This window comes from Tachypleus tridentatus, chromosome 4 (assembly GCF_004210375.1).
Source record: "Tachypleus tridentatus isolate NWPU-2018 chromosome 4, ASM421037v1, whole genome shotgun sequence".
NCBI classification, from domain to species: domain Eukaryota; kingdom Metazoa; phylum Arthropoda; class Merostomata; order Xiphosura; family Limulidae; genus Tachypleus; species Tachypleus tridentatus.
Genome location: NC_134828.1, coordinates 71218654 through 71232655, shown reverse-complemented (window position 1 = coordinate 71232655; position 14002 = coordinate 71218654). Strand labels below are relative to the sequence as shown.

At 30.6% G+C, this 14002-nt stretch overlaps 1 protein-coding gene across 3 annotated transcripts in view; it reads right to left on the bottom strand.

Annotated features, from left to right (window-relative positions):
• Window positions 1-14002, bottom strand: part of mst (misato mitochondrial distribution and morphology regulator) — a 31749-nt gene that overhangs the window by 6471 nt on the left and 11276 nt on the right. For 2 of the 3 annotated variants that reach the window (XM_076499194.1, XM_076499192.1), the window contains 7 exons: window positions 10141-10297; window positions 9459-9576; window positions 3835-3978; window positions 3166-3315; window positions 1450-1581; window positions 792-982; window positions 126-209 (listed from right to left, as the gene is read on the bottom strand). In XM_076499194.1, the coding sequence (XP_076355309.1) occupies window positions 126-209; window positions 792-982; window positions 1450-1581; window positions 3166-3315; window positions 3835-3978; window positions 9459-9576; window positions 10141-10297 (976 nt within the window). The remainder of the gene's footprint in view (window positions 1-125; window positions 210-791; window positions 983-1449; window positions 1582-3165; window positions 3316-3834; window positions 3979-9458; window positions 9577-10140; window positions 10298-14002) is intronic. The other variant, XM_076499193.1, reaches the window with a different exon arrangement.

Genomic DNA, 14002 nt, shown 5'->3' with positions numbered 1-14002 from the left:
TTTCTCATTTTATTTTGTCTTTAAAAACAAAACAGATATCTCTGTATTAGAAAAAAAAAAAAAGTATATATACCAATGATAGCATTATTACACACACAGCATTTGATTATCTAATGATTTCTTACCTCATAGGGCACGGATACCACTGATTTAAATAAAAACTTAACAGCTCCTCCTGTGTAGTCTGTTGATGGCTTGAAATAGAGGGTCTGAAATATTAAAAATGGAATTTTTATTGCCAATTATCTCAATTTTAATTTCTATAAAATAAATTTTCTGACTTATGTATGCAAATAAAGCTTTGATTACAGTGTAGAAGTTCATTTTCCTAGAAAGGATATACTGTTTGGCCACTCTGCTTAGAACACTTAACACATTTTTAGAATCTTTGATTTATTTGTGTAAATAATGTAGATTGATCATGTGATGTGCTATGTGGTTGTATGAATGCTGAGATGTGTTTATACCAAAGTTAGTTGGCAAGAAAATGGTTAAGAGTAGGGACCTTTATTACTTCAAAAATAAATTATTAGTAAAAAGTAGGTTCTCTTTTAGATATTCAAATGTACTTGTAAGAGTCTAATAAAAGGAATATTGTGCTTACCAGTGCTGATATCAAACAAACATGATTTATGCAATAAGTTCATTTGTGAAGCATTACAATAGTTTCTTTACAGTAAGATATAACTGTATTACTATAGTTTCTTTACAGTAAGGCATTACAATACTTTTTTGCAGTAAAGTACTACTCTGTCCACTTTAAAGTAAGATACCAATAGTTTATTTACTACCTATAAGTTAGAGAAGATGGAATTCCTCGTAAAACTATCGCTTCAGAAGTAATTTTAGACCCGTATATATCACAGTTAGGTAACAAAGACTGAAGCTGTATGCTTCTTTTACTGTTTCTAGGTAACCATATGTCTGACAGGTAACTTTCTTCAGGAAGAGAGACAGGAAGACAAAGGCTAAAAGTTGCCATCTATAATAAAAATATAAAACAGTTGAAAAGGCATATCCAAAGATATTAACAAAATATTCTCAAATACAATTAAAGAAATAGTGTAAATAAAAAAATACACAGTTTTAGCTGAAACAAACATCTCAATTACTGATTTAAATATGTAAATAAAACAGTTTTCACTTCAACATGTATCCTAAATTTGGCTGTTAATGCAAAAATGCTCAGCGATATTTTTATAATTGCTGTACATTTACAACTGATTTAACTGTTCATAACTCTTAAGATTCCCTGAAGAAAGTACAGACTGAAAAAATAAATTTATCATTGTGTGTAAACATTTGTTCCAGCAAATTCTTGTTCCAAATCTAAGATTGTTTAATTTCAATGAAAATGTGCACTGCAAAAAGAATTGAAAGACATGTACTGGTTCACCAAGATAGTAAATGTTAACATATGCATATTTCACTATTGTTTACATTACTTACCTTTCTCCCTACAATGCTTAAGGTGTTTATAATATCAACCATATGAACTGCATTCTTCTTATGACGAAATGGGAGAGTGATAGTATCAAGGGCTGATGTAATGATAGCACTTGTGTGATAGGGTAATGTGGGCTAGAAAAAAGAATTATCTATTATTAGATTATATAAAAATAAAGAAATTTATCTTCTATATAAATGTTAGCATTTTTACTTATTTCCAGCATCCAACATGTTGATGCATGTTAGAAAATATTCTAGAGATGTTAGTTTTCTAGGTTTCTTCATCAATAATATGATTGTGGTCATATATAGAGCTAGATAATTTAAAGGCCATCATAGTGTACTAAAAATTGAATATTATTGTAAAAGATACTAAAAACATGTCAACCTTAAATTAAACATGCTAGCTTTTACTACCTCACACAGCATTGTAAACACAATGAAACTAAAGTATTAAAGAAATAGGTAGCTTGTTCACCTGTACAGAAGTTACAGAAAATAGACTACTATCTTCCAGAATCATAAGTTTGTACACTCCTGACAAAGTAGTTTTGGTGGAATTAGGAGAACATCTTATATTTTACTATGGTTGAATCCCTTCCATTATAATACTTCAGGTATTCACAAACAATGTTTAATGTCCAGAGACGAGTTACTTCCAATATGAAATTTCATCATCATAGCAAATTAATGTCTTTTAAATCGTAATTATATATCATACAGTGACCACTTCAGTGTTTAGAACTAAATTTTAAGTTGTAACTTCTGAGACAACAAACATTTCTGGTTATATTTCATAGAGTATTACTCATTGGCATGTCTTCAACATGCAGTTTAAATACAATATTACTATTTATGTCCTGTTTTTCTCTATAGGAGACATGGTTTAACAAGGTTAAACTATTCTTTCTTATTAATAAAAATAACAAGAGTTTTCAATGCAATGGTAACAAATAATAGTTTATCATACTGAGTTTTGGCTTTAAAAACACCTGATATTAAGTAAAAAAACTATTTAAAACTTGATTCCATCAAGCTAACACTCCAGAGATCAAGTTGTACACATTATTATAGAAGTATAATTACTTTTTTAAATTCAACAAACATTTATCCAATTGCCTGAAGTTATGCATGCGGAATAAATATAAAAATTTATAACTAACATTAGATTACAGCAATTAAGACTCTAGAGTGACTTTGATATGTATACAAAAAGGGCCCAAATATGGATTAACATTCCTACACAAAACACCCAAACCAATAACCATCAGCAGAAATATACATGTAGGCAAACCAGCTGTTATACACTTTCTCTGAAACAAGGTCAAGAAAGTATAATTCTCCCATGTATTTTTAAATTATTGACATTGTAAAATCAGGTTAGGTATAAATGAGAAATACATTTATTGAAAAAGTAATAATTTCTAAGCACTTTAAGTTGTTTCTAGTCTCTACAACAAAGAACTAATATACAGTTACAATCATAAAATTTATACCTGCAGTTCAGAGCTCACTGAATACCATAAACAGGAAACATAAACCAAAAGTTTACATCTTGCTAAAATTAGTAAAATGCACATCCTTTATTCACAAGATAGGTAAGTTTCTATTAATTTAAGAAATATGGAATACAGGTAAAAATAGAAAGTTAAATGTGAACACCATGACATAAGAGAAAACAAATAACCTTCTTTCAAGAATGCAATCTTAACTTACATTGTAGTTTAAATGAGAAAATGAGAGAGGTTCTGAAGAAGATACAAGGTTGGTACCTAAAGACATTGGACAAAACAAAGAACTATTTCCTGCTAAGTTTTCAAAACAGAGAATACTACTGAAAAGTCTGTGTACTTCTTCCATCTGGGGCTAGATAATGAAAAACATACAATTCATTAAAAAAAGAAAAAAAGATTTCAAAACCTATAAATCCAAGTTATAGACAGAACACAGAACTGAAAACAATTGTTTATTGTTGGATAAACAGTGTGTTATATGTACAGTTACATTTCACCATATTAACCTCACATCATCAGGTAAGTAGACTACAATGATCAAATGGTAATTTAGGAAATGTGAAAAATTATCATTGTAGTTCCTTTACTCACTTAGAATAAAGAACTAGTTTCTTACACAGATGTTACCAATGTAAAGCTAATATACTTTTTTTCTATAGGACTACATAAGGAGAAATATACAATTCAGCAGAAATGAAAAAAAAATAAGTAAATTTTTCATAACCAAATACATAGAAAAATTTTTACTTTGGTCATAGTTACAAATATTTTCAACTTTATGGATTACATTTCTGAGTATATTAATAATTATGGTTTTAAATTTCAATAAAAGTGCACCATAATTCTGCATTTCATCTCTTTTTGAACTTACCACATTTCCCAATATTTTGTATTCTGGTTGATAAAGAGGACAGCAGAACTTAATTTGGTTTTTGTAATCATCATTTAATAGGTTTAATATACCTGCAGCCACACCAGAAAATCCATTATACCCATCTAAAAGAATGTTAAAGCCCTGTAAAAGAACAGAAAATTAATATTTATCTATACATATCTATAAGGTGAAATTTGGCTAATATATATTTTAATTCACAAAAGAAAAATTAAAAAAAAAAAGGAAAACCTTTGTATATGTATCTACCTTCAGAATTAAGCTCTATCAAATGACAATTACTAACAATCTATCTCATTAAAAATATACCAACTACAGGCTTAAGAGTAAAATAAAGTACTTTCTGGGATACAACAAGGGTTATTTAAATGAAAGTTTAGAGATATTTTCAAAAAACATACAAGAAGGATTAAGGAAAACATTCAGTTTAACATAGTGACTGACACTCATATGTTAACACTAGAAACATTTTGAAATAAAGTGTTTGTTAGTAATAAACAAGATTATTTTTGTATATCAAGACCAGGCATTTTTCTTACTTAATATGATCAGAAAAACAATAATATTTGTTCTGAAGATATCATAAAATTTGAGAGATGTATTGGTGAGATTTAAAAAAAATTAGGAATTTTAGGATTGCTGGATAAACTATGATTACATACACATCTTCTATATCCATTACAGGAGAGAGATATACTTTGTGAGTGTTGCAATTTAACAAAAAAAACTTTCATATTTCTTTACACTAATAACAAAATAATGTAAGCAGTTACTATGAAACAGTGTGTTAGCAGATATCTTAAGTCCAAATTTAACATACATCCATTATCCATTAAATTACCAATTTGTTTTTTAATCATTTACTACCAATATGGATCAACACATCACATTATACCGAGTAATTTTACATTTTTGACTTTTGCAAATATTTACTGTAAAGAAATGCCCCAAAAAATAGTATAAAATCATATAATTTTGATATAAAGTTCACAAAAAACCATCAGTAATTAGTCAGATCAATCCAACATTGATCCTAATTTTGTTTATATTTTTCTGTGAGACTTACACTATTATCTACTGAAAAACTAACGAAGTCATGAGCCCACAAATAATTTCAGAAAAATAAATTCATAAAGCTGCTGGAGTAAATATGAATCCCACCAGTAATAATAGGGTTAATAAAGCATGTTACTGAGCTCAATGGAGTATCCAAAAATTAACAGAATTTTAATGGCATTGTACATTTTGAATCATGTTTACAACTAAAATAACATCAATAAATTTTACATGGGTTAACCAAGTAAAAACATCTCTCATACAAGTTTTTAAAAATAAATATGTTTCCATTAAAAATTTAAAATAATATGTCTTTTCACTTACTTAATTTCTTATTCTTAAAGTTTTTGTGAAATATAAGACTGTTTCTGTACTAGTACTCTTCAGTTATTTATCGCTTTTAGTATTACTACTGCAAAAGTTACCACTGTTGCAATGGGGAGTATGGTTTGTAATATACAATGCAAATGATGATTTTACTAATGTTATCATATGTGGAGAATAATTTATATGGAGCTAGGAACATGCCTTTAATAACAGTCACAGTTCTGATGACTAAACCTATCACACACAAAACGTTTTTACACCAATAAAAAACAACAAAGTTTGATAAGTAGGCACAATTTCAACAACGTGAACAAAAACAGTAACTCATATATATTATTAATTCTCACACTGTTCACACCTATTACTGTATTCCCCAGCTTTCACTCTAAATCCCAACATGTTTAATTTTGTGCAAAGCTATACAAAGACTATTCATGTTTAGCCTTCCATTTTTTGAGCTTGCAGACTAAAAGCAAAGCAGCTAATCGGTAACATCCACTGGACTCTAACTCATGATTGCATAGCAGGATTTGACCATTATAGTGCACCCACAGTCCCAAAATATAGAGCACTTTTTTGCAGCAAAAAGATGTAAACCATAAATCTCCAGGTCCATAGTAAAGATTCTAAATTACTGACTTCCACTTAAGGCTAACACATCCTGATGACAGTGTTTGAATGATTCAACCTACAGATTCATTGTTACTACTGAAAAGTTTACCTCAACTATATAAGTGAATTACTTCAAGACACTTATACATTAGTTAGAAACCAGTCAAATTATAAGTTATAGAACATTGCATGTTCTGTGCATGCTATTATTTTGTGCCCTTACCTGGATATTTAAAATAAATAAAAATTATTTCTGTACCCTTGCCATTGTTACAAAAATAGTAGGGTTAGGTTTCATTAGGTTTGACAGCAAAAAGTACTTAATTTTGTGTTCTTTGTGCATATTATTTTACTTTGTTATAAAATTTGCAAAAACGTAAAATTCAGAAACTTACTAGGTCAGAAAAATGTTAAATAAAAATCTGCATGATTATCACTTGAGTTGTAAATGTGTTATGTAAGTCAATACTGTAAGTTATGCATTTGTCCTGTTTTTTAAAGCTCGTTGTGAGCTTGAAGGGAAGCTGTTTATGATAAATTATAATTCTAGAAAGTGAGAGAAAAAGAATAATTTAGATTTATTTCATATTTTTTATGGTGATGGTCACACTGTCAGTCAAATAGAACAAGTCCATGTAATGTGAGAGTAAAAAATAAACGTTTTAATGAAAACATTGTGATATAGATAATATTATCATTATGAAAGAATTTGGTTATGCTGATAAAATTAACCCCCAGTTCAGTGATCACCCTAAATTAAAAAAAAAACAAAAGTGATCACCATAAATTGAAAGACAAAACAGAAACAGACACATACTTGTTATCCCTAACCTTTAAGATGGAAGTTAAGATCTTATATTTTTTTCAAACCATTCAGAAATCAATATATTATCACTGAAACAACTTTCCATCAAACTGTTCCATGTGTCACAATATGTGGTATTTTTTAAGACTTACCCAAAATGCACAAAACTGAATATCATCTTTATCATATTCTCTCAGCTGTAGGCTTCTGCCATTACACTCGTCTATTCTTAAAACCCTCACTTTAAATAAATTTACTATTGTCATTTCTTTTATACTTGCTTCTGGAATCTCTAAAATTATTCTGCTATTATGACCAGTTTTCATATTGAATCTCTCTATATTAAACATCATCCTGGATAAAACTTGAAATTTAATCATGAACCTTCTCTTTTCTTTTGACACTCAGCAGAATCTAGGTTTCACCTATAAGCAATTATTGGAACTTCTTGTCCATTTCCTCTTTAATAAAGTAATTTATGACCAGACAGATGAAACTGCTATGAGATCCCCACATGGTACAACAATAGGCAATAGTTTTCAATGTTGTCATGAACATAATTGGCTAGGAAACCACCCATGTGATACAAAACCTGTATTGTACAAACACTATAGCGTTTATACTATTTTTTTGCTTTTTCAACAATCTAGCCATATTCCTATATTTTTTATTTACCTGAACTCCCCAGAACAAAATATCAAGTTCACATCCAAACTAAAAATTATCATCGATTACCAAAGTTGTCATAAAAGTACTTTTACAGGCCTTTATTCTAATTTTAACAACTTTATTTCCAATTTCGTTAAACAACACCTAGATATGCCATTTTAAAAGAGAAATTTTAATCTATGTTCCAGTTCTCATATTGTGTAAGGAGAAATTACATTTCTGCAAAAAAACAAAACACTTGTTAATTTTTTCCATAATGGCCTATATTTGTGAATTTCACAAGGTTTAACCAAGTTACATTCAAAATTTAATCAAATTGCTTTCTTATCATGATATATGAATAAACGTGGCATCAAAATATTACTTATTCTCCAACATTTGATATTATATAAGTATATTATAAAATATAAGTACTTAATTTTATAAGGCAATATTAAAAATGTCCTCAGTTTTCTATGGTAAGAGAATTGAGGCATTTGCTCTCCATGTTTTCCCTGTTCTCTAATTTATCTGCTACCCCTCCAAGAAGTACAGAATACAACATAAATTACTTATTATAAAGTTATTACTCAAGCAAAGCATACTTTTTATAGTCTTCAATCATACTTACTCACAGAATCATAAACTAGAAAATCAGACCACTCATGCTACATCTACGTGTCACATCCTTTTTTTTTTTTTTTACAAATTCCCACTAGTTTTCTCTGATGTTTAATATTATATTATTTATAATGAATTGAAAGCTAAAGTTTTAATTTAACAAATGATGTGTTATAATACATTACTTTACTTACAGAGAATTATCTATTTTGTTTCAAGCACATAATTCTTCCCATAGGAAACACACTGACAGGCACAGTTAGAAAGCCAGAAAAAATTATGAAGTTATAGGATATTACTTTATACATACTATTATTCTGTGTTCTTAGGTGAATTATTTAATTAAGTAAAAAATTATTTAGTGCAGAAATACCAGCAGTATAGAGCAGCTTGTGAGTAGTCCATGCCGTACATCTACATCAATTTGGGGTCATGACCTCAGTCAATTTTACTAAGCCTGTAGCTAGTGTTAAACAATGGCTATCCATCCGACTTTCTTACAAATATTACTTGCAAATTTCTAAGCAAGAACTTCCAGCTGCCTGTTGGAACTGAAAAACAACTATAATTATTAATAAAAAACTTCTACTTTCAAATTCAGTTCAAACTTAGATACAGATCTAGCCTCTGCATGAAATACTTGTTTCAATATAAAGATCAAATAACTATACTTCCATGTTCATGGCTTGTGTATTAGTGAAGACTGTAGTGACTGTAAGGTCACACACTTTTGCTCAATAAAATGCTACTTGAAAATTCAATTGAAGTTTCAGGAATATCCAATAGAATCACTCATCCATTACTTAAAACTAGTCGCTTATTTATTCATTCACATGTTGAAACCATAATTGACAATTTATATGCATAAACGGCTCGTTTGGGTTGAGAAAATATTTTACATAGAAGAGCGAACAACGTTTCGACCTTCTTCGGTCATCGTCAGGTTCACAAAGAAAGAGGTAACTGACCGGAAGCTGACCACGTTTGAAAGGGGGTTGTGTATCTGAGTGTCGGAATGTAGAGGGTGGTATTAGATCTTTGAATATATAATTTATTTATTTTATTATATTAATATAGGTATAAAGGCATATAAAGGTCAGCTTCCGGTCAGTTACCTCTTTCTTTGTGAACCTGACGATGACCGAAGGTCGAAACGTTGTTCGCTCTTCTATGTAAAATATTTTCTCAACCCAAACGAGCCGTTTTTGCATATAAATTTCTCAACAAGTGGGTTTCTCGACATCACTGATCATAATTGACAATATTTAGTACAATGATTTTTCTCTCATTACTACATGATCCTCAGACATTGAACTCTGCATTAAAAAAAAGATCGCTTGTTGCAAAAGACTTTCATACTCTAACTTAAAAACATCCTTATATCTAAAATTTACACATTTAACTTTTTGCTATTTATTAAGAATATTTGTAAACAGGAAAGGACTGTTTCTGTGGTCAGTCTGACATCCATTTGGTAATGAAGACAGATTTAATAGAAGTGTACAAAATGTAACAGTATACATGTAAATCTCACTTGAAGAAAGTCACACTCTTCTGAAAATAAACGCAACCTGTTTTCAACATCATCACAGAAGTTTTCAGAGGACATCACTTGCAATCCAAGGCCAAATAGATCAAATGGATCTTGTTCACTGCAATAAATACATTGTTGAACGTAAAGTCTCTTTTCACATTCATTGATGTGTAATAAATATAGTTACCATTTTAAATAATTTTTGAAAGAGAAAAATGTTCCAATTTTGGCCTGAATATAAACAATCTGTTTAGAATAAGAGATGCATGTATTTTAATTATGAGTCAACATTTTTTAACTTGAAAATCAAGTTTACTTGTTTGTTTCACAATGCTTTGTTAAGTTGCAAACAAAGCACCGTCTGTAAATAACCATCCTTAACTTTTATCTGAAAAACTACAGGAAGATAGCTAGTAAATATTCTTGGGGTACTAATTACTAGGATGAGCACAGCCAAAAGTTACCTGTAAAATCTCTGAAAGATATTTTGTTGCATTAGAATAAAAAACAACTTCTCATGATGTATTTCAGTACATCTTTAACTCAACTCAATAAACACGTAAAAACAAAATTAAAACTAAAACAAAAAAAGTTATGTTAAGGCAAGCTCCATATCTATCTCATAATATAGCTGAAGAGCTGTGTAATTAACACAGTACCCCTAAATGAACGAACATCCAACCTGTCATGGAAGTACTCATCAACCAGACAAATGCTTCGAGAGTGAAACTGAGTTTTGAGAAAATCTGACCACACTTTGACTTCATTATCCAAATTATAAGTCTTCGGTCCAAATGCATCTTCAGATGCAACTTCAGGTACTGCTGAAGAGAATGTGGCTGAAAAAAAAAAAACAGTCCCCTTTTGTTCATTTTTCCATCTTAATGTCTAACTTAAGAAAAAAAAATACATCATCGATTGTTGTGCTATGTAAAAGGGAAAATTATATTTACATAACTATTTAATATGAACAAATATATCTTTAAAATACACAACGATAATTAAACAGGGAGAGCAAATATTATTTTACAATAAAATGAAGATCACACATTTATGACTGTATATAGAAGAGTTTTCCAAGATTGAAATGCATAACCATATATTACAGTAAAATGGCAAGAACAATAAATATGCAAATGTTGCACTATAAAAGTATATTCTACAGTAACATTACAATACACATGTGAAAGTCAAATTCATAAGCATATGTTCACCAGCTGAAAATAAATTAGATATCTTCTCCCTAAGCTTTTTAAACGTGTGTGAACAATTCAACATGCTAAAAGCGTAAGATCAAACAACCCACTAAAATTTTCAGAAGATGGTATACATAATTAGCAGTATATACAATTTTCATTATGCTACAATAACACAATGCATGATACAATGTAGTTGAGCTGATTTATATTTAATTTATATTCATATTGGAATAGATTATGTAAAGTTTTGCTGTAAACATAAAATGGATGTTTGCTAACAGTTAATAACCCATTTTTCAATGCCTAATCCATTATCAACAACAATAAAAACTACTACTTTTCATGGTCAATAAACATATTTTACAGCCAACTACACAAACTACACCCACCATCAGTGATTAAAAATGCCCAGCTTTTGTAAGTTCATTATTTTAAACTTATGTTTATGCAACAAAGGATATATTGAAAACAGATTTTAAGTTTTATTAATTAACAGAAATAAGTCCATTCTAAAACCTCAAGCATTAGTATGAACTTCACCTTTGTGACTGATTTTAAATTATCTCATTGTAACAGATGTGACTGTCTGATGCTTACTGAAATCTTCTATTGTCACCTTAATGATAAGGAAACCATGTGTATAATAAAGAGCAAGTCTCTTTTTGAGGTTGTTGTAGAATGTACAAATTTCAACATAAGCACAAATCTAAAACAACTAAAACGTTTCCAGGTACAGTAAAAACCACCAGAAGAATGAACTAGCCCATTTCAAAATTCTATTGAAATTAAATTTCATTGTAAAAAAAAAATATATAAATATCAGTTAAAATGCACAGCAAAAAGTAAGTGTAACAGATATATTTAGTTTAATCAAGATTTAAATAAAAGATAAGAAGTGCACATTATACTCATGAAACACTTATCCTCCCAGTAATGTTACAATGTACATTTAAGTCACCCAATTTCATTGACCATTAACTCAAGAGAATTCAAAGACAACCAATCTAGAATTATGTATGTTGTACCTATTGTAAAAGTGTGGTTGCTATACATTCATTCTGTAAAGACAGATGTGCAAAAGATTGGGAAGAACTATATGTACTATTGACTTTTTTATCTTGACTTTCAAAAGTTAATCAGGTTTAAAATTTTGTATATAGTACCTGCTGAATAAGTTTGGTCAAAACCTTGAAATATTCTGTCCACAAGGTCAGGATAATGCTCATGTTTATCATACAATCTCATTTAACACAATAGAAAACTTAGAATAAATAACTGTTTTCTGCACTACACAGTTGGAGAATATAGGAAAAATTATAACTTCTGCTATGGTACTTTTCCTTGCACATATGATTAGCTTGAATCCCATATTGATTAGGAGGAGAGACTAGTTGTGAGGGAAGAACCGTCCTACTCCAAAGAAGCATCCAAAAAATATCTCAGTAGATAAAAAAGTCAATTCGGAAGACCTAAAGAGGGAAACCTCACCACTTTTGAGACAGGTACACTCTTTACTCATGTGTTGAATGTGTAAGATATTAAGGTGGAAAATGAAAGAAGCACCCTGACACAAATGTTGTTACCCCATGAAGAAGTTTTGTAGCTGCCTTACCAAATGTGGTCCATTTTTACCCATTTTTCTCATTGTAGTATGATGATTATACCATCATCTTCTCAAACTTAAAAACCAGAGAATTGAGAACTGTTCTGATTCCGGGTATAACACAAGGAATAGCTTTTAGCTATCGATCCAAAAACTTCACATCTGGTATTGAAAAGAATCTCTACTGCATGCAGTCAACTACTCAACAGTGAAACAGTCCAGGACCATCCAAATAGCAAAGACATCTTTGTAACAAAAGATAACAAGCAATAGCCAAGGATAGTACTGGAACAATTCCCATACCACTACTGTGGTCCACAACACAGATGGAAGAAGATAAATAGCCTGAATCCTGTGTAAGCACTTTAAATCCAAAACCTGTCCACAAAGTACCAACATCCATGTGAGAGAAGGATGAGGGTTCCCAGTCAAAGGGATTAAATGCACTCTGATGTCTCACTCCATCATATTAATTACTGTAAATTGGATTGGTTGGTTGATCTAGTGTTTTATGGCACAAAGCAGCTACACTATCTGTACCACACGTCCGGTAAAAAAGTAAAAGTAAAGTAAATGTAGTAAAATTCATAAAAGAAGATGAAGGTAAAACAAAACAGCATGTAAAAACATAAATAGCATAAAACCAATGTTGACATCAAGTCTGCAATGTTAAGAGAGAAACTACAGTAAGAAGTTGTAAAGGACTTTCTGAAGCATAATGGTAATTATCATAACCCAACAGGAAGACTAACAGGTAAGTACAAGAACCATCATCAGTCACCTGAAGTTGGCCTTACCAGTCCTGGTTCCGGGTTATGTGTTTTACTACAGCCATTATCAAAAAGTAAAGTAATAAAAGTTTTAAAAGATATGCAGCAAAATTGTAATAATAACTCACCAGGATGATTAACAGGTAGTTCTAACGGATAGTTCAAACAGCAGCGTTAGTCACCTGAAGTTGGCCTTTCCAGTGCTGGTGTCGAGTTATTTAATGTTACGGCCATTTTCTAATTTCAAATCGATTTGAGAGATTGTGATTCTTAAAAGGGAACCACAATTAAAAGTGTAATGAATAAATATCAGAAACTTAAATGAGATTAAAAAGATTAATGGCCATTAAAAAACAAAAAACTTTATGAAGGTGGACAGTGTCACCGTCACCAATACCACTGTCCAATGTTATGGACAAACCCTGTGACAGAACATGTTTAAAATAGTGCTGTCGTTGAGAGTCGTAATGATGGCAAGAAAGTAAAATGTGGCTTACGGTGATTTGAGTGTTACACAAACTACACACTGGTGCAACAGTTTCAGATAAAAGAAAACAATGAGTTAAAAAACTGTGACCAATGCGTAGTCTCATCAGAACAACTCCCTCCTTCCGAACCTTACGGAAGCTAGACAGTCAAAGCCCAATATAGGATTTTATTTGGAAAAGCTTGTTGTCACATTGCTCATTCCAAGTGGACTGCTAGCTGGCACGGAGCTGAGCCTTGAATACAGGACCATAGTCCATGTACGGAACAGGTACAGGTGACAGTGCCAGAGCGGATAGATTTAGCTGCCGTGTCTGCAAGCTCGTTCCCTCGAATACGAACGTGGCCTGGTATTCAGAAAAACTAAATAGAAGTAGATGTTAATGAGAAATGAGCCAGTCAGTTTTGAATATCAGCGAGAACAGGGTGTGAGCCATCGTGAAGTGATTCCAAGGCCAGTAAAGAACTAAGCAAGTCAGTATAAAT